This window comes from Delphinapterus leucas, chromosome 11 (genome assembly GCF_059928025.1).
Source record: "Delphinapterus leucas isolate spDelLeu-1000000601 "Yukka" chromosome 11, BTC_Dleu_Yukka2, whole genome shotgun sequence".
Classification (NCBI taxonomy): Eukaryota; Metazoa; Chordata; class Mammalia; order Artiodactyla; family Monodontidae; genus Delphinapterus; species Delphinapterus leucas.
In genome coordinates this window covers 86,493,438-86,517,426 of record NC_143139.1, presented here as the reverse complement: position 1 = coordinate 86,517,426, position 23,989 = coordinate 86,493,438, and the positions used below count along the sequence as shown (strand labels likewise).

The 23,989-nt window shown below is 50.7% G+C and overlaps 1 protein-coding gene across 4 annotated transcripts in view; it reads left to right on the top strand.

The window, feature by feature from the left end:
• The first annotated feature begins 1,395 nt into the window (after positions 1–1,395).
• The window catches only part of NUAK1 (NUAK family kinase 1), a 71,097-nt gene continuing 48,503 nt past the window's right edge, over positions 1,396–23,989 (top strand). Inside the window, exons 1-2 of one of the 4 annotated variants that reach the window (XM_089921217.1) lie at positions 11,060–17,982; positions 18,733–18,818. Coding sequence is in view for 2 of the 4 variants with exons in the window: in XM_089921215.1 (XP_089777341.1) it covers positions 2,226–2,480 (255 nt within the window). In the remaining 2 variants the exon portion in view is untranslated. Of the gene's footprint in view, positions 2,481–11,059; positions 18,819–23,989 lie in introns of those variants that run through there. The other 3 variants (XM_089921215.1, XM_022599790.3, XM_089921216.1) reach the window with 3 other exon arrangements.

Below are 23,989 nucleotides of genomic sequence, written 5' to 3'. Positions count from 1 at the left end.
TCTGTTTATCTGTAAAACAGACCCACTAATCTATACTTTAAGAAGAAGAAACTGAAGCTCTGAGAGGTTGAGTCATTTGACCAAGGTCACACAGCCTATCCACTGGGAAGCCAGGCTCAACCTGCATGTTACTCACTCTGACTTTTTAATCTACATACACAACGCCTACAGACTTCATACAAAAGCAGAATAGTTGCAGGATGGGGTCAGAGAGGCCCTGCAAGCATGGAGGACAGAATAGGAATTGAATAAACATGGCCTTTGTGTTTGTATTAAGCGATAACCGGTGTGCTCCTGGGGAAGGCAAGAAGGGACAGCGGGGTTTATGTCAAGCATCAGTAGAAGAGAATTTTGGACAGAGAAGAATACCAAGCACAGGAGTGTGGCACAGAGAGGATATGATGACTGCAGTGTTATAGGCCATGACTCTGGCAGCAGGGAGGGGGTTTGCGGGGAGGACATGCTGTTGCTGGAGTCCTCGGTAAGGTGATAAAGGACAGACAGGAGTGAAGGCAGCAGGAATGCAGAAGGGATGAACCTGAGAGCTGCAGAGGAAGGGCGAGCCCAGCTCACTGGTGAAAAAGTAAGAACCACCAAGCCATCTGCAGAACGCACCAGACATCCTTCATACCTCACTCTTCCCATCCTAGTCTGGTATACTGAACCATTTATTTAAAAAATTCCTAAGGTTTCTTTTCCCTTTGCCTTCTTCTTTATTTTTCCTTGCTCCTTCTTAGAGGAACGGGGCAGCCTGGCTGCAGACCTAGGCCCTTCCTGCCTGACCCTCGCTTGGGGGTGGGTAGAGTGCCTGGTACCATGTCCAGGATCTGGCCATTTCAGTTAAAGGAAAACTCTAACGGCCCAAGGGGCCGAGAGGCCTGCAAGTCACCTCTGGCTTCAGCAGGCCCCAACCCTGCTCCATTCGAGGCCCCTGGTTTGCCCACCTCCAAAGGCAGCCTTGGCGGGCAGGGTGGGCACCCAGCTCTCCTCCTCTGTCAGCCGTCGCCCTGCTCTCTCTAGATAGTGTCGGAGGGCGGCAGTGCGGCGGCGGGCCCCAGATTCAGCCTCCTAGCCTCCCTCCCTCCCCGACTCCGCCTTTCTTCGGGGAGGGCGCGGCGCCGGGCTCAGCGCGCCCCTCTTGGGGTTTTCGGGGGCGCGCAGCTGCCCGGGGCGAGCAGCCCTTCCGCTGCCGCGGCGGGGTCTGCGAGGAGGGGGGGCCAGCCCCGGTGGGGCGGAGGGGGTGCGCACCGCGGCTGGGCCGGGGTGGCCGTGACTCACCGCCTGTAACCCAACACCCGCGCTGCTCCCTCCCCCAGCCTCTCCCCCGTCTCCGGCCTGGCGGCCGCGGCGACACCCAAAAGAAAATGAAGGGGCGCCCGAGCCCGCGGCGCCCCCGGCCGGATCGCGAGAGGGTCCCGGCGGCCCTCGGCTCCGAGCGCTCTCGCCTGCCCGGCCCCGGGGCTCGGCGAGCCGCCGCCGCCGCCAGGGCGCGAGCAGGAAGGGAGGCCGAGCGGCCGGAGCAGGAGTCGGAGGAGGCGGTGGCGGCGGCGGAGGCGGCGGAGGGCCCGCGGTAGTTGCGGCGGGCGAGCCCGGGGAGGGGTCGCCCGGGCTGGGAATCCCCTGTCTCCGTCCCAGCCGAGCGAGGACAAAGCCCGCCGGCCGCCGCCGCCGCGGCCTAGGCGGCGCGGCACAAAGGGCGAGTCGCGACACGCACCCGTCCCCCTCCCAGCTCGGGGTGGCCCCAGGTCCCGGGAGGTGGGGAAGCCCCGGCCGCCCCGCCCCTCGCCCCTCGCCCCCCTCCCCCGGGGCCGGCCCGCGCTCGCCGCCTCCGCCCCCGCCCCCGCCCCGTCTGCGCGTCCTCCCGGGGAGGGGTCCGGGGGCGCGGCGCCCCACATAACACTCCCCCTCCTGCGCTCGGAGCCACCCCTCTCCCCTCCCTCCTGCGAACACCACCGCCTCCCCCGCCACCGCCGCCACCTCTCCCGACGCGCCGCAGCTCGCCGCGGCTGGTGGGCGGTGCGCGGATCGTGCGCGCCGGGGGCGCCAGATGTGCGGTCCCGGCCGCCGCCAGTGACCCAGCCGCAGCCCGGGCGGGAGCCGGCCGCCTACCCAATGCTGCGGGGGCGACCTTGAGCGCGCCCAGGTTTCCCTCGGCGGGGACCCACACACCGCGAGCGCCGTGCCCTGTCCTGCCCTCTCCGGCCCGGCTCGCCCCGCGTTCGGACATGGAGGGGGCCGCTGCGCCCGCGGCCGGGGACTGCCCGGACTTGGGGCCGGGGGCTCCGGGCTCTCCCCCGGAGGCGGGGGCGTGGGCGACAGCAGCCCCCGCGGCGGCGGCTCCGGAGCCCAGGAAGCCGCACGGGGTGAAGCGGCATCACCACAAGCACAACTTGAAACACCGCTACGAGCTGCAGGAGACTCTGGGCAAAGGCACCTACGGCAAAGTCAAGAGGGCCACCGAGAGGTTTTCGGGCCGAGTGGTGAGTTGGGGGGAAACCCGGGGGGCTCGGGCTAGACGCGGCTGGGGACCCAGCGCGCGCGCGGCGGGGTCTGGGGCGCAGAGGAGGGTCTCTTGTCCGAGAGGGGGCTTCCCGGGAACCCCCAGACAGATTCTTCACTCTCCCCCCAGCTCCCCGTGGCTCAGGCGTGTCTTTCTCCCGAAACACTTGTTACATCCTGTCTGCGCATATTTTGGGGGTTTTGATCCCATCAGCAAAGTAGTGTTTATGATTTGCAAACACTTTGCAACGTCGGGACCTTTGGGGTCTCCCTCGCGGGCACGCATTCATTCCCTGGAATGCCTTATTGCTTTAACTCCAGACAGAACCACAAACTCAGCTCGGAGCTGGTCCCCCAAGCCCCATGTCCTGTAGATGAATGAGACCCCCCTCCCCTGCATCCTCCCACTCCCCGTTACCGCGATGCTGCTGTCACTGCAAGGGAGGACGCACTCCTGCCTGTTTTTAAGAGAGAAGGTTAGGGGACAAAAGTAAAGGCTGCTGCATGCCTGAGGGTTGTGACAGTTTGTTGCTGGCTTCTGGGAGGACTGAAATGCCTAGGGCATGGACAGCCACACGGACGTTGAGTTGCAGACTCAATTGCATTTCAGGCCCTGGTGCAGGGCTACTACATTGCTTAAGGGGTCTGCCCCAGCCACCCCCACTCTTTGTGACAGCTGAAACCCTGCCAGGGTCCCAAGACCATTTACACAGCCCCAGGTAGCGCCTCGAGTGCCTTGGGGTCTCTGCATTGTCCCAACCTCCGTGTGTTGTCATTTTCCTTTCTGCAGAACGGGCCCTTGAAATCCACACTGCTTGTGGCTGGAGGTTTGGGTTCAAAGTGACTGACTGTTGCAGAAAGATTTTGTGTGGTGTGTGGCAGGATATTAACATGGTTCTTTGATTTGCAGCATATCAGATGGATTTTAATCGATTTGGGGCCAAAGTCAGGAACTAATTATGGGACTCCTTGTATACACTTTTGGGGGCTGTTTCAGGTCCCAGGTTGATTATAAACTTAACAAATGACCATAGGGAAAAAGCAAAATGGACTGTTGGATGAAGTGGTAGGTTCATGTCAGTATTTTTCTTTTGCATCTTTGCAGGGACAGTTCTGTGGACAAAATGGGGCATCAGTCAGAAAGTTCAGCCCCCCCAATTTTCAAATATTTGGTTACCTGGGTAACTCCCTCATTCTAGGCTTCACTCTTTGGGTTGATATGGCTTTATCCTATAGCCTAAAAAAAGTCTGTTATAGGTTAATTGGAAATTTGAGAGATTGTACCTTGTATTTTTAAGCTGTCGCCTCTCAACAAATTCCATAGCAAGCAAGTCATTGAGAGGGCAGGTGCCATTTTTGTAGGTTGAAAAATTTCAAGAGGAGATGGTTGTAAAGATGACCTTTGAGTAGCACACTTGCAGGTCTGTGGAAGAGGAGGCTGAGAAACGTGCGCTTCATTCATGCTTTTCGTCTGAGGTGATATTCCCCAGGCTGGATGTTGAATAAGCAAAAACTAAGCCTAGCTCCTTGCTCATGTTGTCTTAATAGCTGTTGAAGAATCGCGCTGGGAAGTTGGAAAGCGGAGTAATGAAAACCAGACGCAGTTGGAGCTGCAGGTTGAGGATGTGAGCTTGTGAGGGGTTGAGTGGTAAGGGTGTGTCTGGGATTTGTGAGGGGACACAGATACCAGAAACCTGGGGAGCTGCTACTAACTGCAAGAGTGAAAGCTTGTCTTATGGCAGACATCTTTCCGAGCTTCGCTGGGGCCTCAGGTATTTGTCTTGCTGTCTGATCCACGGACTAGGGTAGAGTGAAAGGGATTGCATCAGTAGACGGGAGCCTGCCTTTCTCTTTTGGTGGGTGTCTTTCCCTTTATTTGCAGAAACTCTGAACATTCCGTCGGGATTTAGTCGAGTGGCCACTAGGGGGCGCCCTGAGAACGGAAGAGGCTCATTTCACAGCCGCAAGATTTGAGTCCTGCTCTGGTATTGTCCAGTCCTAGTTCAGTTTCCCATTGTGCTATTCATTTCAGCTCCATCTCATGTTTTACTCAAAAATTATGCAAAGATTTTGAATCTGGTAGCATATCCACATCCAGAAACTGGCAATCCCCAGACTGCTTTCTACTTGGTAGATAAACTTAGGATGTTAGCAAAATCATCTGGTGAAAACCCTGCATTAAGCAGATGGGAAAACCGAGGCTGGGTGAAGGGAAGGCTTCCTTGGCCTCAAGTCCTTCCCCTGCTGGGCACACTGCTCACAGATGGTGTCAGAACTTAAGTGAGAAACAGGAATTGTCAGGTGGAAAATTCCCTGTGCCTGACTGGACAGAAAATAAAACAAACATCAAAAAAATTGGTCAGCAAGTTGTTCTTGCCTGTACAGTGCTTGGTGACTCAGAAGCTGTCAAGAGCAGCAAGGAATTTTCATCTGAAGTGTGAACTTGGAGTTTTCTTCTGGTTCTAAGGATGCACTAAACATCCACAATTCGCTTTTGGGGTGCGGTTTAGGAGAATTCAGAGCACGCTGTCTCATTTCTACCTTTTAGGCCTTTGGGTAGAACTGTGAAGTGATGTTTTATTTTCGTTTGTACCCACGCCCTTCAGAGCACTTCCCAAGAGGAGTTGTGACTTTCAGCTCCTTTGCCAATGCGAGTGGCGGAAATCGGGTGCTGGGTGTCAGGCTCCATGAGATGCTGTGAAATCAGCCCCCCTGAGACAGAGAAGTGTTTAAGAATAAGAATGTTGTGGCTTTTCATTGCACGTCTGCAAGGGCCTTCTGAATCAAGCAAAATACCACGCAGCATCAGCGCTCCGTGAAAGGCAGTTCCGTAGAGAGTTGCAGAGTCTGGAACTTGGAGTTGGCTAGTCCAGCCCTCTGCGTGGTCCAGGCATCTTCCCCTCTTCATCCCAAATGTAGTCTTGCTGCTGCTGCCCGAGCATGTCCACGAGAAAGGACTCAAAGTGGCTTCTTCCAGAGATTAACAAGCCCCACAAAGGAGGCACTCTTGCAGAAGGGCTAAGAGTCCTGGCTTACATTCAAGTCCTGACTGATCCCTGATTAGCCTTGTGACTTTGGGCAAGCTATGTAACTTTCAGAAACCTCCACTTCCTCATCTGTGAAATGGGCTAATATAGTACCAACTTCATGGACTAGTTGTGAGAATTGAATAAAATAACCTATAGAAAACCTCAAAAAGGGAAATTAGCAAATTTACTTTCCTCTTTTAAAAGATGTTTTTTCTCATATCACTTGGACTTTCATTTAGATTTTAAGACCATCAGAGAGGCATGATGCATTGGACAGTTAACTCACTCAGAGAGAGGAAGGCGAAATCATCAACTTTTCAGGTTAATTAGGGAAGTGCACCCATAGGAAGCCAGGACAGTCAGCCAGGTTCTGATAGGATCTGAACACGTTGCTAAGGCCTTGAATTTGGGCTTTGTTTATTGCACAACTTTTGTTTTGATACAGTTTCAGGCAGGGCTGTGTAGTGAGCCCCAATGTTATAACATGGCATTTTCTTTGAGCCAAACTCCCTGGGCCCTCAGGCTGCACAGAGCATTGCCAAAAAATTCAAGGGCAAAAACAAACAAGGTTTTGGGGAGAGGTGTTATGCGATCACCTCACCGTCAAGGGCTATGTTCAACTCTCCCTCTGCACCAGGTTAGCTCCTGTGAGCAGCAGTATGTGACGTGGTGTGAGCAGGAAGCAGGTCTCCGGGAGGGGTCTGGCATGGGAGTGGCAGGGCTGGCGGGCAAATCGTGCCCCCAGTTTGCCATGGTGCGTAGGTGATGGGGCATCCTTGCCCAGCAAAGGAACTGATTTGACTAAAAACGGGTGTTTTAAGCACTGGTCCAAAGTTATTGATAGCCTGGTGCTGGAAAATTGCAGATCGGGGATGCAAATTAGTAAGCTGGCCTGGCGTGGCTGTCATACGCATGGTGGCTGAGGTGCCATGTTGCAGCTAAGGCCCAAACCCAGTTTCAGGGAGTAAGGGACTTTGGCAGACACGTGGTCCAAACTTCTCATCCTTGAGGTGGGAAAAATAAGGCACAGAATTGTTAAGTGACTTTTCTGAGGTTGCACAGCTGGTGAGTGACTGGGCTGGGTCTAAGAAACCTGATTCTTAGTTTGGTATTTTTCCATCACTCATTTAATAAATCTTTACTGGAGCAAGACACGAGCCTCACTCTTAAAGAGCTTATAATCTAGTAGCAAAGATGAAATGTGCTTACAACTATTGAACTAATTCTGCTCAGTTCAACAAAGATTTATTACCATCTGCCATATGCTTCTCACCATGTTAAATTCTGGGACATACACATGGATAAGACCCGAGGAACTTACAGTCTGGTGGAAGAGACAGAGTGAGCAGTTGCTAGGCCATGGGTACCTCTTCTATGCAGGAATTGATTACTTCTGGAGATTTTCAAGTTGGAATATAGCTCATCGAAGATCAGTTCATTAAATTGAGTTCCGTGCTAGACAGGAACACCCCCTCCTGTATTGCTGCTGCTGCCGCTGTTATTACTACCAGCGGATACTTTTGAGAGTTTGTGGTGTGTCACGCTGTGCTAAGTGCTTTACAGACATTTTCTGATCGTCACCACGATCCTAAGAGGTGCGCACTCTTGTTAGACCCATTTAACCAGTGGGGAAAGCAGTGCTTGGGGAGGTTAAGTAACTTGCCCAGGATCAGATAGCTAGGCAGTGTCAGACAGGTTTATCTATGTTGAGACCCATTGCTGCTGGTGAAATGGAAAACCTTCTTTTTGATGCACAGCAGGTGACCTCTGGATTTGGGTGCGGTGTTTCACTCATGTGCCAGAAGATTAGCCATGGGGAGGTTCTTCTTCTGGGGGGGTTTCTTGTTGTTCAGGAAGGGTATAGAGAGAGGGCGTACTGTAGGATTAGGGAGGGCAAGGGCTGTTGAAGATGACCCTTGATTTGGGTTTCCGAAGACTGAAATATGGAAGCTTTCGGGCAGAGGGCAGATTCCAGGGTGAGCAGGCTAGATCTCTTGGAATGCAGGGTGTATGCTGGGACATAGTGGGAGGCAAGGTTGGTGATATGGGATGGGGGGAATAATAATACCATTTAATAATAATAATGGTACTAATAGCGGCTAATTCTTCTTGAGCGCTTCTAATGTGCCAGGTCCATTTAACTAATTTAATTCTCGTGACAATCCTGCAATTGTCTCATTTCCCAGATGAAGAGACAGAGTCACAGAGGGGTTCGCTAATTGCCAGGGTCACACGCAGCAGCAGAGCCAGGGTCTGGACCCAGGCAGCGTGAATGCAGAGACCTTGGCCAGCTCCCTTCCTCTAGATGGGCTGAGCTGGGCGCTGATCGCAGCGGGGGCTCCGAGCCCATGGGTCTGGTGTGCCGGCTTGGAGCAGGGAGCCAGCCTGGAGGTTTTCGCAGGGTTGAGCTGTGAGAAGATAAGGCTCAGCACAGTGCTGGGGGAGAGAGACCTCTGCTTGTTGGGCCACGGATCTGTTTTAATGAAGCAGGTCAGAGAGCTCTCCTCCTGGGCACACACTTTGTTCTTTGTGCCTTCAGCAGCCTCAGGTTCTGGAATCCCTAGGGGGCCTCGGGAGGTCAGCTGGTTCACTTCCCGGCCTGCAGACAGAAATGCACCCACCCCACTCCAGGAGGTCTGATCTCACTTCCTCCTGGGAAGCCGCAGGAGATAAGGGTTGAGTTGAGGTGTCTTGGCTGCTGGGAAGCCCCTTCTAACCATCTTGGACCTACTGTCTGTGCCTAGCAGTGTGCCAGGCACATAGTAGGCCCTGCGCACAGGCTTGTAGGGTGGCACAGAAGGGAATACAGCGAGTACAGTGAGCGAGGGACTGTTTTAGGAGGTGTGGAGGCTGGAGGTCACCACCCCCGACCTCAAGGAGCTTTCCGATTTGTGGGCAAGGAAAGACAATGGCTGGAAATGAATGGCGGGTTACGTAGCAGAGTCTGCAAAGCCAGGCAGACCCTTCCCTGCACGAATTCTCTTTCTGTTACATTTGCTCATGCGCTTGTTAGGGGGGAGAGAGCCTTCCTGGCTGTGGCTTCCTGTCCTCAGTGGCTCTGGAGTCAGACAGCCTAAGTCTCATTTGTCTTTCCCACATGAAAGTCCTGGAGCATCTGTAAGTTATGATTTGTGAAGTATCTGCTTTAAAGCAGAATGCATTTATCATTCCGCTGGCCCAGACGCCACTGTACAGCGCAGGAATGAGAAGATCCCAGGCCCCGGCACAGGAGGGGCTGGGCCAGATGACCCACCGTGAGTGGAGTCTGGCTGTATTGATAAAATTCTCTGGAAATGGTCCAGAAGCAGCCAGATGTTGACTTCACGGCGAGGCTCTCCGGTAAGCTGTTAACTGCATGTTAAACCGGGGCTGGGCTGAAGATTCCCCGTGATGAGCACACATCCTCCGCTGGGGTTGGTACCCCTTTTCCTTTCAATCTGGCAGTAAACCGGGTGTATTTCATGAGGGCTTCCTAAAGTGCCCAGGACAGTGGGAAGTTTCAGAGCAGAATATGACCTGCCATCGAGGTCCCGAGAACTTAGTTGGGGCGTGTCATGAACGCATCTGGAGGAGTCTGAGAATGATGCAAGGGAGTATATAAATGAGGAGAAAGAAATCATGGCTGTACAATCAGGCAGACTTGGGTTCCTTTGCCTCCCTGCGGCTCGGCAGCTGGAGGATCCTGGGCAAGCCGCACGTTTCCTCTGAGCTTTTGTTTTCTCATCTTGAAAATGTGGCGACCAATATCCGACCAAGTGCGATTGCCATGAGAAGTAGGATTTGGAAGCTTGCAACGCAGATCCTGTGCATAGTATCTTGAAAACCAGAGCCGGTATTACTACTTTGTTGAGAAGTACTAGCGTCGAGCACCTGGTGGCCTTCTTATACCAGGTCGTGGCTGTCCCTGCTTTCAACCCTCCCATGGGTTGCTGAGGACTTAAACTCTGAATCTGCCACATCCTTCAGGTCCTGACTGGCTATCCAAACTCTCACTCCCTTGTCCTCCCGTCTTGGCCCTGTGTCGGTTTCCTTCAGAGCTTGTGGGTTTGATGCTTTGTCTGTATACAGCTTCCCCTTCCTCCCCCTTTAGAAGGGAAGCAGGGTCACTGTCTGACCACAGCATCCTGGCCTGTAGCCAGGTGCCAGGCATACAGTAGGTGTTCAGTAAGAATGAATGAATGGATGAATGAATGCACGAATGAACAGCTGCATCGAGAGTGCACCAGCAGTCCTGAGAAGGTGGGGAAGGGCCCTTGGGTGACCCTGCTCTGGGTCACCCCTCTCCTTACCACCAGGTGGACCGCGGTGGAGGGCCCAGCGCGGCCAGGTGCGTCTCCATTGTGGCTCTGAACGGCTGGAGGGAGGAGGAGGGAAGCCGGTTCCCACCCCTGGCGGCTGCTCCCCGTGGTTCTTTGGAGCTCTGTGGCCTCCTTGGGTCACTCCCACACTTCCGGGAGTCGCCCGCCCCCCATCTGAGAATCCCTGGTGATCAGCTCTGCAGAGCAGGCAAGCTGGAGACACGAAATGCATTTGCAAGATTTTCAAAACATTTTCTCCCTGGGCTGTAAATCAAGTACTTAAGGAATTGTAAACCGGCTGGAGTGCAGAGTTTAATGTATGTCTGGAAAAAACACCATCGCGATTTGCCTTTTAACCTCGAGAAAAGAATGCCACTTCGCTTACTTTCATTAGAGGTATTGAGAGGCAGCTGGATATTTCCAGTGGGAGGGTGCTAAGAGGCTGCTGTGGTAGGTTCCCTCCGTCCCTGGAAGGGGAGGGGAAGGGCGGTGTCCAGATGGCTCAGGGCGCAACTTGCAATGCTGTGGCCAAAGGGAGTTTAAAAAGAGGGAGCTGCTGCGTTGTCAGTGTTTCCTTAAGTCCCCGGTTCCCTCTCGCTGGTGTCATGCTCCTCGTAGCTCACGTGGCTCGAAAGCCGCACAAGCAGTTGATGGGTGCAGGTTGGAAGGAATCCTTGCTGGCTGTTGTCATTTCATTGTGAGTTGGGCTCAGCTCGTGTGTGATTCACCCCAGCTGCCAATGACACTCACAGGAAGGTGGAAGGGAAGTGGACGATCCAATCCAGGACTCCAAAGGGAGTGTGGGCTGGTTCTGAGCGCCTGGATTTGAGACCCTGCTCCAACCTCCTGTGTAAATTTGAGATGGTCAGCCGGACTCGGTTTCTTCCTCTGTGAAATGGGAGTGGTTGTGAGGATAAATGAGTTGTACGTCAAGTTCTTAGAAAAGTGTGTGGCCCACAGAGAATGTTATCCTTGGAAGGAGCCCTCTTGGGAAAGGCAGGATGGGGTCTCAGCTGTCTTTGTACCTTGGGCAGCCTGGACACAGGACATCACAGAGTAGGCGCCCAGGTGTTGAAGCCCCTTTCTTCACCCGTAAATCTAGGGGCCAAGACAAAATGCTCTCCAAGGTCCCTGCCGGCGCATAGGAAGAGAATCCTGGGATTCGCTGAATGCAACTGGTGAAATGTAGACTTCATTTCCTACTGCCTGGTTTTTGGCAGGAGGTCTTGTTGCGGGAAGGGGAGGTATCTTCAGCTCCCAAAACCTTTTTCAGATTGTTAGGTGCAGGCTTTGTCAAGTGTAAGGAGAGTCCGCATTTCCATTCAGCTCAAGGCAGATATCGCTTTATAAGCATGTCTGTGAAGTGAGTTCTGGCCTAGGCTCTATGTTAGTTAGACCGTTCTCATTTTCAAAGAAGCGAATCAGTTTTCTCATCTATAAAGTGGGATGATAATAGACCCTGCCTCCTGGGTTGTCAGGGACAGTGCCGAGAACTGTGCCCAACATGTAGCCAGTTCTCAATAAAAATTAGCTGTTATTATTTGGGATTCAGAGGAAGGCAAACTCATATCCTGCTGGGTTGCTTGGAGGGATCTTCACTCATTCCTTAGCTACTTCGAGTTTAGGGGGCTTTGCTTTTGGTCCCAGTGAGGCTGGAGGCCTGTGGCTGCCTCTGCTCTCCATTGTGCATTTGGGTCTCCCAGTGCTTTTAGCATCGACAGGGTGTGTGTGTGTGGGGGGGCGTTCAGCATCCAGGGAGCTCCTTCTACCCGGGGACAGGTGGGTGGAGGCAAGACTCCGGGCAGGAGGAGAAGACTAAGGAGGGGCCCTCTCCCCAGTGGAAGGCATGTTTTTGGCATCCTCACTTAAAAGGAAGAATTGACCGGTGTGTTTACTAGTCTTTCATCCTTAAAGATGAAATCACTCTATCAAGCTCACCTCTGTGGAGCGCTTTATATTCACCAGGCCTTGGGGTGAGTGTGTTGCCTGCATCATCTCACTGACTTCCCGGTCGTTCTTAGACACCCCCCGTCCCAGTGAGAGAGATGCTCTCACAACCCCCATTTTACTGCAGAGGGAACTGAGGCCCAGGGACACGCTATTTGTGACCGGAGGATGATGGCAGGAATGAAATTCACATCTGCCTGAGCTCTCGGCTACGACCCTAGACGGCTTCCAAGGAGGAGTAGAAATAGCTGTCATTTTTCCTTCTGCCTCTCCCAGGTTGCACGTTTAAACACATTTATTCAAATACTTGCTGAGCTCCACCGCTGTGCCAGGCCCTGTGTGGGCACCAGGGAGGTGGTGGGGTGGGGCTGGGCAACGGCAACAGGGAACAGCCTCTGCCCCAAAGGAGCTCAGCCACCTCTTGGTTCTAGAACGTGCAGCTGCCCCTTGTCATTTCTAGATCTCCAGCCTTTATGGTCAACGCTTACCCCTCCTTGCTGGCCCATTTAAGGACACTGATTCCCTATTGTATTTCTTTTGTGTGTGCTTTAGTCTCTTAGAATTTCATCCCTTTACATCAAGTACATTCATTATGCAGCCATGATTTTCTCAGTATCAATTATAAGAGAAGACAGCAAACTTTGAGAAGCTCTCGGTGGTCCTTGATGTAACGCTACTACCTTGTCTAGCTCTCAGTAGATCAGAAAGTGAATTATTTCTCCAACTAGCAGAAGCCGTGGGAGGGAAGAGGCTGATACTCGGGTTGATCTGGTGAGCTCAGAGCCCAGCACGTGAATGTATTTGGGTGGAAAGGCAGGGCAGTGATGCACCTGCTCCAGGGAGAACCCCGCTTTGCATCTTCCTTGTGGTTAATTGATATCTGTTTCCCAGGCAGAATCAAATGGAATGCTCGGGGAAGGAACCAGTGTGTGAGTGGGTGTGCAGGCAGCTCATGGCAGAAATCCTGGAGAGGGGAGGAATGAAGTGGAAATCTCCACTGAGTCGTATCCACCTTCTTGAATGTGTAGGAAGGTCCAGAGCGGAAGGAGGATCCTTTCCCTAACGGTTGTAATAGCAGGAAACATTTATTGAGTGGCGGGTGTGAGCCAGGCATTGTTCTAACTACCTTGCCTGCTACCTCTCCTTTGAGCCTGTATTATTAGTACCTTCATTTTGCAGACCAGGAAGGAGAGGCTCAGAGAGGTCACAAGACTTGCCCAAAGTCACAGAGCTGGGATCTAGGGCTGGGCTGTCTGACTTCAGGGTCAAGGTTGTAATCATTGGGCTCCATGGCCTCTCATGGGCGCGGATCCTTGGAGGCTTCTGCAGCTTCCTGCTTTGGTCCTTCACCCACACGCTGTGGGGTGGACTTCCACTGAACCCAGACTTACCGCTCAGAGAAGTTGTGTCCAGGCTTGTGAAAATAGCAGCTGGAGGAACTTGGTTCCATGAAGCCAGTTATTCCGTGTCTTACTCATTTATGTCCTCCCTGTGCCTGGTTCTGTGCCTGGTGCACAAGAAGAAGGCACTTCGTGTTTGTGGAATGGCTGTGGAGTGTTAGGAGTCTGGGGATGTCGTCAGGAGGCTTGGGGGCCAGCCCCACCATTGCCACAACTTGAGCTGTGTGACCTGGGGCGAATTACGCCTCTTCTATGGCTTCAGCTAATTTCTCTGTGAGATGAGAGTTCTGGGACTGATTTGGAGCTTACTTTCCAGCCCCATCCAGTTTCTGCATTTGGTGAGTCTTCAGGTCTTGTCTCCAAATTGCAAGTGGCAGTCACCAACTCCTCCCTTGTTTGTCCTCTTTCACTGGAAGGCAGGCTCTTCCAGGGCATGGATTTTCACCAGTTTTGTTTACTGGTGTTATCTCAAGTGCTAGCATGGTGCCTGGCAAATCAGTATTGGTGACATGCCTGCATGCGTGCCTGAATGAATGACTGCCATCTCTCTCTTGCTGATGAAATCTCAGCCTAGAAAAAACTCTGGGGCTAAAGCCTAAGAAGAAAATTAAGGAGCAGCTGTACCATTTTCCAAGAAAAACACCATCTTTATAAAGGCAAGGTGCAGCCGAGATGGGGAAAGTTTATTATCTCTGCTAGCCGAGGGATTAGGGAGTCAGCAGGATTCCTCGATTTTTCATCATCTGGTGATACTTTTTGCAAACCACAGAGAAAACAAAACAAAAACAAAAACTCTCCCATTCCTTCCCCCCGCCGCCCCAGCGCCTCCTTTAACTTCAAGCTGAAAAAGCACTTGCTGCTTGAAACAGCTCATGAAGGAAAAAATTATAACAAATATTTTGCATTTCTCTGGTGGCGGCACAGTCTGAATTCCTTTCAGCCCCACAATGAGTTCTAATTTTATGAAATGTTTGGATTAGCCACCAATTTTCCGGTGGAATTTAGGAGGCTTGTATCCGTACTTATGCTTGAAGCGAAGAAATCTCGTAAAATCCATGCAGGGCCCAGTGGGACGTTGTAGCCAAGGACAAAATGACCATCAGCGGAATGACGGGGAAGAGAGAGATCTCTCTGGCAGCTGTGGGCAGGCTTTGTGGATGGTGGTGTGTTCTTGAACCACAGTCTCTGGGGCTTGGCCGGGCTGCATACCACTTCCAACTGATCATGGCCTATAAAAATTCCAGCCCAAGTACAATGCCTTGTACCTCACCTTGTTCTTTCAATCCCCAGAGCCAGAGAACATTAGGGCATCTGGTAATTGGGTGAGAGGCATTTGATAACACATGGTGCTCTACCCACCTCCCTCACCCTCATAGCACTGAGTGCCTTGTGTTATAATTTCCAGTCTACTAATCTCTTTCCGCCCCTAGACCTGTGCTGTCTCATGTGGACACACGTGCCTATTAAAGTTAACATTAATTACAGTGAAATAAAATTAAAAACTTAAGTTCCTTGGGCATACTAGCCACATGTTAAGTTCTGGATAACCCTATGGGGCTGGTGGCAACCATCCGACAATGCAGGAAAGATCATTTCCATTATCATAGAAAGTTCTAAAGGGTGGCGCTGCTCTAGAGGCCGAGTTTAATGACAGCAGGGACATGCTCCACCCGTTTCCTTGCTTTATTAGCTCCGTTCACAGCACTTGTCACCATTTTAATTATCTCTAAACAACCTCGTTCATCACCTTCTCTGCATCTCCAGCGTCTAGAACAGTGCCTGGTATACAGTAAGCACGGTGAAGATTTTTAGAATAAATGCATGAAGTTGTCTGTCTGATTTAGCATTGCTTTGCATGTGCCTGCCACCTTCAAAACAACTGACTGACCACTTATTGAGTTGTAACTCTGGAATGGATTCATCTGATATTTGTTGAGCACGTACTATGTGCAAGCCTCTCAGGCTGTGATGGTGGGCAAATGGACATGACCCTCTAGTTAATGAGCTTAGCCAGTCTAAGGGCTCTTAGATTTGTGGGGACATGGGAATCTCCTGGGTGTGCCAGTTAAAATGCACCATCTTTGGCACCCACCCCAGAGAGCCTGGTCCAGCAGGGCTGGGGTGCGACTTAGGGAGACCTGGGAATCTTCAGCATTTTAACCAGATAACACAAGGGAAGGTGATGGGGTTGGTCCATGGTCTGTCCTTGGGAAACACAGTAATGGAAAGCTCGTTGTATTCATCTGAGGATATGCCCCCCGCCACCTTCTTCAGTCCACACCTTCTTTTGTGATAACTGGAGGGCCCTAAGACCCCACGCCTTTATATTGGAACCGCAGTTTGAGGTCTCTTTGCCTGTTATTTTCCCATGGAGTAATAATAATAGCAAACAATTACATAGCAGGAATTGTGCCAGGCAGTAGTCTAAGCACGTTGAATCACTGACCTAATTCACCCTCATGGTAACCCTAAGAGATGCACAGCATTATCATCCTCATTTTACAGTGGATAAACTGAGGCACAGAAAATTAAGTCACTGGCCCAAGTCTGCACTACTTGAATGGGAATGCCAGCGTGGAAGTGCTGCGGGGCTGCTCCTCTGTCACTGGACCTTGAGCTGCTGCCCCCCCAAAATGCCGAATGTGCCTTTATATCCTTTTCTGCCAGTTGCTCAGAATCAGAGTCAGGTATATTTAGGAAATGCCTGTTGAGGGGACTAACACGTGTGGGCCTTAGGAGCTCTGTTGATCTACAAATGCCCACCCCTGGCCTCAAAGAGCATAATAAATTCAGACATTCCCCTGGGCCTACTATACCTCACCCCTGTGCTGCCAGGTGTAGGGGCTTGCAGCTAACAGGAGAGACAGAGGCAGAGGCAGGGACTTCCCGAGAAAGTGTCACACCCAGGTTAGGTCTTCCTCTCGCCAGGAAAAGCAAAGCAAATCTTACAAGCTAGGTGTTCCCTCATTTTGCTGCTTGTGACTCTCCATTCTTTGCGTAGTTTTGTTGTAGAATAATATGCCTACTTCACCAGCAGGGCTTCTGAGTGCGTGATGGGGGGCATCCAACATAAGGAAAGATGTGCCTCCCTCCCGTCCTTTTTTCTCCCACCTAGCAAGGCAGGAAGCCCCTTAGAGTTGGGAGATGCCCAGAACTCCTGACGCACCTGGGAGAACCTTGAAAGAAGGGGAGCGAAGGGAGAGGAGAGAACATTTGTAGAATAATCACCCTCCATGAGGCCGTTTACGTGCATCATCTTATTTCACAGCAGCTCTGTCATGATCCCACTTTGCAGTTAAAAAAGTTGATGCTCAGAAAGGGTAACTGATTTGCTCAAGTAAGCAAGGTAGCGCCAGAGTTAAAAACTCAGGTCTGTCTGACCCCTCTGTGGGCTCTTCCGGCTACACCGCTTTGTTCTCAGTCCCGGCGGAGCATTAGCATCACCTATAGGGACCTTTTAGCAGCTCTCTGCGGGTGGGGCCCGGGCATCACCATCTTTAAACAGACGCTTGGGTGCACGGCTGGAGCTGAGACCATGGTGGAGCATGGTGATGACAGAGGCCCAAGGGTCTGCACTCCTGAAGGTGTCCCATCCATGCCTGGTCCACCTGGGACCTTGCCCACAGCAAGGTGAGGCCCCTCCCCTATGGGGCTCCCAGTGTGCTTCCTCCACGGAGGGCTGGTGTGTCCAGAGCCATCCCACTGGACCTGAGCCGCGGACCTTTTGCTCTGTTGCATCAGAGGCTGCTTGTAAATCAGCAGCTGGCTTGTTTTCTTGTTAGGCTCCAGTTGTGGTGACTTTTGTGTCCTGCAATTCTGTCCTGCAAAATCGATTCCCTGGGGGTTACAGAAGTACATTTGGAAGGACTTCTTTTACTGGGGTGACCCGAAATGTCCTCTTTCAAAAGAGGCTACAGCTGTTCCTTTTCTCCCAAGCCCTGTCTCACTTTGCCCTCTGACACCATCCTCTCAACCTCGTATTTTGAAGGTCTCGCTGCAGGGTTCTTACACACATTTCTGCATGTGGCCTATTTGTTAATAATAATAATTTAAAAAGGGGCTTTGCAGTATGTACTGTATGTTGGACAGTATTGGGCATTTTTTGTATGTTGTCTCATTGCATTTTGCCTTTTCTTGGCAGTGATGAACCTGGGGATCTTTATCCTCAAATGGAGGAAGTTACAATTATACCATGATTTGCTGGCGTTTTGGGAGGATGAGGTGCTCCATGGACTATAGAAGCTGCCATATTGGGGCAGTTGGCTTGGCTGGGATGGTGGTGGGAAGTTGGCTAGTAAAACAGAAGAGGGTGGGAGAAGCAGAGAGCAGCCCAGCGGCCCCTAGGGTTCAACGTGACATGAGCCCAGTGAAGAAAGTGGAGAATTCTTGTTAATCTGATGCATTGGTTAAGTGGAAATACTAAAAGGTTATAATAGAGAGCTCTAAATATAGTTTTCCAGGTAATTGAAGCTCGCTTATTTACAAGCCAATCTTTTAAAAAATTGTAGCCATTTCTTATGGAAATCTTTCTCAGTTGGATGCACACTTTCTTGCTTTCTTAAAACAAAGTACCTTGAAGGTAGTTAAACCTTTTCTCGAAGTCTTTTGGGGAACTTCTAAATGGTTCTCAGTACTGTATTTTGGAGTTCTCATGTGTGCTATTTATAGTTTGTGTATCTGCTCCTTCATCAGCTTCCATGCCTTTTTGTGACCCTTTTAAATGATAACATTTTTCTTTTCCCTCTAGCAAAAATAATGCATGCTCAATACTGAAAACTCACAAGACACAGAAAAGTTAAAAGACGAAAGGTAAAAGCCGGTCGTCCTGTCTTGATTCCACCAGGGAGGCTGTCTCTAGTGGCTTTCTAGTTCCATATTTCCACTTCTCTACAGCTTTGCCATGACAAGCTTGTTAGAATTGTGTTAGCAGGAAAACATTGGGTGACCATCTTCAGGGGCTCAGTGGATGGATTCTATGCCATTTCTTGGGGTGGCTTTTCTAAGAGTTCGTTTCCTTTCTCATACAGTCTTCAGAGCTGAATGGGCCCTGACAATGAACCTAATGAGATTCTGTTTTCTCTTGTAAAAGAATGAGCCATTCTGGGGAGAGTTGGCCTGGCCAGGCTCACTCAGTATGTGGCTGAGCTGAGTCTCTTGATTCAAGGTCCAGTACATTTCCCATTTCGCCATATCTTACCTGTGTTCCGGAGGGACAAGTGACTTTGGAATAAAGGAGCTATTGCTATATTTGGAAAACTAAAACCAAGAGAAAACCTACCTTCACCTCAATCATCTAGGTTGCTCAAGTGACAGATTTTTTTCACTTTTTTTCTGAGGGAGTAAGAAACAGAATGTGGCCTCCTCCTTAGCATGCCAGCCAGACCCACTGCCCTTTTGAACATCAGTCTTAGATTAGTACCGAGATGGACTCAGAAACACACTTGAAAGCAACTTGCATTATTATCCGTACATAGCTTACATTTTATGACCTGCTTAAAGATGCAGGGAGCATAAATCTTGGGGAGGACCGTCTTATTTACTTGTTCTTCTTTTCTGCAGATGGGATGCTTGCATCAGAGCCTGGCTGGCTTCAGATGTCTGCTCCAGGATATTTTAGCTGAACTGTATGAGTCCATTAAACAAATGTAAGAGTTTTTGGGAAAGGAGGGCTGTGTCTCAAACCAAATGTTTTACATGGAGAACATCTGGGGAATATTGGTATTTGTGTGTACAGTACATCAGAAAGCAGCTTGGCGGGGTTCAGCTGGGATGTTTCTGGCCTGCGGTTGCTGGATTTGACAGTTGTATTGTAAGGGAATGGTTCTTATGAAGTGTTGCCATAAAGGCAGGGCTTGGTCCAGGAAGGGGTGTCCTCGTTTAGCCGTGCACTCAAATTGCTCTGATTAGCTCCCCAGCCAGATCGCCCACGACATTTGAACAGTCTGATATCTGAGCTAGTTCTCCCCAGGGTTTAAACAATGGAGAAAAGAAGCATCACAGTGCCAGGACTTGGGGTGTTTCTCCTTTACCCCGTGGTTGCATGGATTTCACGACACTTGGAAACAGGTGTGGCCCAGTGGAAGTAGTATTGGCCACAGAATCCAAGTACCTGGGCTGGAACTTGGGGTGTTGCCTTTATGACCTGTGGGGACTCAGAGAGTTCCTTTCGGCAGGATCAGTTTCTTTCTCCTGCAAAATAAGTAATTTGTCTCATGGATGGTAGGGAGAGTAAAATAAAGTGAGATGGCACTGTATACATGGCAATGTATACATACACACCTTGGTATTGCATACACGGGTTTGCGGTCTCACCCGCAAGTATAGAATCAACGTGGACCAGAGTGGAATTGGGAATCTGACATCAGCAACTTGTAGATTTTGGCCCAGGTTGGTGGTAGTGGGTGGATGAGTGAACATTCTTTTTTTTTTTTTTTTTTTTGCGGTATGCGGGCCTCTCACTGCTGTGGCCTCTCCTGCTGCGGAGCACAGGCTCCGGACGCGCAGGCTCAGCTGCCATGGCTCATGGGCCTAGCCGCTCCGCGGCATATGAGATCTTCCCGGACCAGGACACGAACCCGTGTCCCCTGCATCGGCAGGCGGACTCTCAACCACTGCGCCACTAGGGAAGCCCTGGGTGAACATTCTTATAAAAATTATGACTGATGGGATTCAGCATGTTTGATTCAGTTCAACTCAACACGTGTTTATTGAATGTCTGTTATGGGACTGGACTCTTCCCTACTTGTTGGGGACGCAGGGGTGAATGAGGGTTCCTATCCTGCCGTCTCTGCTTCCTATTCTGGGTATTGACCGTGAATGACTCTCCCTTTTATATTATGTGTTGACTGTGATTTAGGTAGTACCTGCCGTCTCTGCTTCCTGTTCCGGGTATTGACCGTGACTGACTCCCCCTTTTATATTATGTGTTGACTGTGATTTAGGTAGTGCAGACAACGACTGGCATATTAGTCTGCTTGGGCTGCTGGAACAATACCGTGGCCTATGTGGCTTAAATGACAGAAATTAATTTTCTCACAGTTCTGGAGGCTGGAAGTCAAAGATCAAGGTGCCGGCAGGGCTGGTTTCTGGTGAGACCTCTCCTCCTGGCTTGCAAATGGCTGCCTTCTCCCTGTGGCTTCACATGGCTTTTCCTCAGGGAGCACGTGCTCCTGGGGTCTCTTCCTCTCCCTCCAAGGACTTCAGTCCTGTTAGATCAGGACCCCACCCTTATGACCTCATTCAACCTTAGTCACCTCCTTAAAGGCCCTGCCTCCAAATAGTCACATTGAGGGTTAGGGCTTCAACATTTGAATTTGCTGGGGGGAGGGGAAGACAATTCAGTTTATAACACCTGGTAATATTTTATAGGGTAGAACATTATTTGTCAGGGAATATCGTTGGACTTCCTGTACCTTTCTTGCAAGATTGGTCAAAACAACCTGACTGAACCCCCCATCAGCCAGAAAAAAAGGCCAAATTCCGCAATAATTTACTATGTCTTTATTGGGGTGAGAGAGTAAATTATTGTAAGAATTAATCTGGATGGGTCCTGAAGACGGTATTTCAACTAGTACCAGTCAAGTGAAGTAGTCAGAGGCCCATCTTATGGAGGGGATGATGGAGTGTAAGGCACATACATGACATGAGTGAGCAAAGAGGACAGGGGAGATTCTCTCCTGGCTCTTGTCAGGGATGGGAAAATTCATACTCTGGGCAAAGTGAGACTCAATTCTCCTCTTAGGAGCATGAGGGAGACTTGGGGGTGGAAATGGGGGAATGAGGCCCGGAAGGACTTCTACATCAGTTTCTGCCTGTGATCTCACAAAAGAACACTTTGCTGGGAAGGGTCTCAGAGTCCTAGGAAGAGCATCTCCTTGGCCAAACTGTAGGTCATGTGTCTACCCATTGGCATGGGGAGGGTGCAGTATCTTGACTGTCAGTCTCTTTTAACAGTGGGGTAGGGGTGGGCCCCAGTGCAATGTCAGGGTGCTCCTACTAGTAGAAGGATGAATGGGTGCAAGGCAGGGAGAGCCTGTCCATTGCCCTCTCCATGGGATTGTAAGCAACTTGAAGGGTAGGTCCATGATTTTCAGGATCTTGATCGGTACCTTATCTAGAGCAGATTTCCCAGGATTGCTTGCTGGAGAATTGACTCACTGTTGCATCATTTTAGGGATGTGCTTCCCAGACCCTCTGGTCTGATTCTGCCTTTTGTTCAGCTGTGTTGCCTGGCCCTGCAGAGAGCAGCAAGAAACACCAGTGGATGTGCTTTTGAAGATGGGACTGATTTGAATAAGAAAAGACTTAGGGTGGGGACAAGGCGGTGCGGTGTGGCTTTGGTGGCGCCTGCATCTCCGGAGACTCCGATTCAGCCTTATTTATAGACACCCACTAAACGCCAGGCACTGTGTTACTTGCTTTGTCAGTGTTGGTACCGAGCTTCAGAGTGGGGTCTTTGGGTTTAGCAAGACCCAGCTCTCCTGTTCATTAGTTGTGTGCCCTAGGGCAAGTTACTTCATCTTCCTCAGACTCAGTTTAAATTCACTGAGAAAGCAGAAATACTCTTTTAGTGAGAATTTCATGAATGAGCTGTTGAGAGGTTTAACAGGATGGTGCCCAGTGCCCGGCACACAGTAAGGGCTTGATAACTGGGAATTATCATGATTACCACTAGCTGTTGTCGTGAATTCTCTCCCAGCCTTTCTGGAGTGGGCACTATTATTGCTCCATTTTAAAGATGAGCACGTTGAGGCTCAATGATTTTGGGACAAGCAGGGATTCAACACTTGAGAGTTTAGCCAGGTCAAAGAAGACGCAGTGGCAGGGGGCTGGGGGCTGGGTTGGGTGGAATCAGATGCCCTATTATTGTTGTATGGTTTCATAAAGTTCCTTCTTAATACTTGGGGACCATGTCAGCCACAGCTCATTGGCGTATACAGAACACCAGTTACCTGCCAGGCACTGGAGATGTTGCAATGAATAAAACAGAAACGGTCTCTGTGTGAATGAAGCCTGTAAGTAATGGTGAGCAAGGTTAGGAAAGGGGACCTATATGTGCGTTTCGGGGGCTCATTGCAGGGGGTGGGTGCGGAGGAGGGGGTCAGTTGGAGAAGTTAGTTGCAGACAGTAGGGTGTGGGGGGATCCGGGCAGAGGAAATGACAAGCACAAACGTCCAGGGGCATGGACACACCCAGGCTGCTCCTTAAGTCCCTGTAATGACCACAGACCCCTGCCCCAACCTCCCTGAGGGTAGGCACTGAGTGATGGGTGTGGGTGAGGCCCATGGAGGCAACCGGCCTGATGGAGTGGCAGGAAATTTCCACCTGGGACTGAGCATGCGCCTTGGGGGTTGGGCTGGCAGAGCTGGGTGGGGGCTGTGCCTTTGTAGCTGGAGGTGCTTCTGTGACAACATCCCTGGTAGCAGGTTGGCCGGGCGGTAATTAGCGGGCTGACAAGCATCCAAATGGATTGTGCCGGGGGGTGGGGAGAGGATGGGGGGGGAGTGGAGGGCGATGGGGGCGTCCAGCGCGGGGAGAGGGGCTGTGGAGCAGGGATAATGGACACTGAGAGCTGAGAGCTTCCCCTGGAAGGAAAAGAAGCTGCTGCTTGTGAGGAGGTGATGAATGAGGCCTCTGGGGGTGGGGGCGGGGACAGACTGCAGCCCGGGCTCTTATTCCTTCCCTGTCTGATCCGTCTTTTTTTTTTTTTTTTAACATCTTTATTAGAGTATAATTGCTTTACAATGGTGTGTTAGTTTCTGCTTTATAACAAAGTGAATCAGTTATACATATACATATGTCCCCATATCTCTTCCCTCTCTGATCCGTCTTTGCGCTCTAATTGCTATATGCCCGTTTTTCGCCTAAGAGGGATTCTGTCAGTATAAAAATAACCTCTGAGGACTCTTCTCTTTCACTTATCTTTAAAATCACCCATGGTTAACATATAAAATTTAAAGCCATGCCCTTTAATTTGCGTGTGTGTGTTATATGTATCCTACCATCTTAAGAAATTAAAAAACTTTTTTTTTTCTTTGTTCTGCTTACCTGGATCAGCTAAACTCAGTTGGCTAATTTCCTTTCCCTTTGGAAAACTAATGTTTCTTCGGTCTTTTGTGTCCCTTTTTCATTGGTTCCCAAGGTCAGTGATTCAGTGGCCGCCTGAAGTTAATATTTAAAAGCAATGTTTTCAGTGAATTAAGAAATAATGGGAGAAGAACCGCCCAGGTATGCCTACTCACGTGTGATATCAAATCAGGCTTCAGATATTGGAACAAGGATCGGACTGAATTGGACTGAAAAGTGTCCCCAGCAGGTCTGTGTGAGGACAGCCCCCTGGCGTCAGATGGAAATGAAATCACGCATCGTGCTGTGAAACGGGTCCTAAATGGCCAGCATGCTTAGGCGTGGCTGTCACCTCCGCCCCATGCCCCCATCTCAGTTTATTAATAATGCAGCAGTTCTGGGGACTTCGCTGTGCTGGGGCCTGCCTCACATGTAAATGTGAATTTAAACCCTTTGTTTTTGGGTGGCAGTTTCAGTCCTGCTGCTAGCTGTGGTTTGGAATTTGGTTAGGAATCCCCACCCAGGGTATGATATATCCAGGAGTGGAGTGGGAATCAGGACCCCTGTTGCCGTTCCAGTACTGCTGTTAGCTTCGTGAACTTGGGCCTGTACTTTAATCTCCCTGGGACTCGGTTTCCTCATCTGTAAAACGAGGGGGCTGGCATAGAACATTCTGGGGCCCTTGTAGTTCTGACATCTGCCAGTGATAATGTTGCTGGTTATGCCTTCTCGCCCTTCATCATACACACAA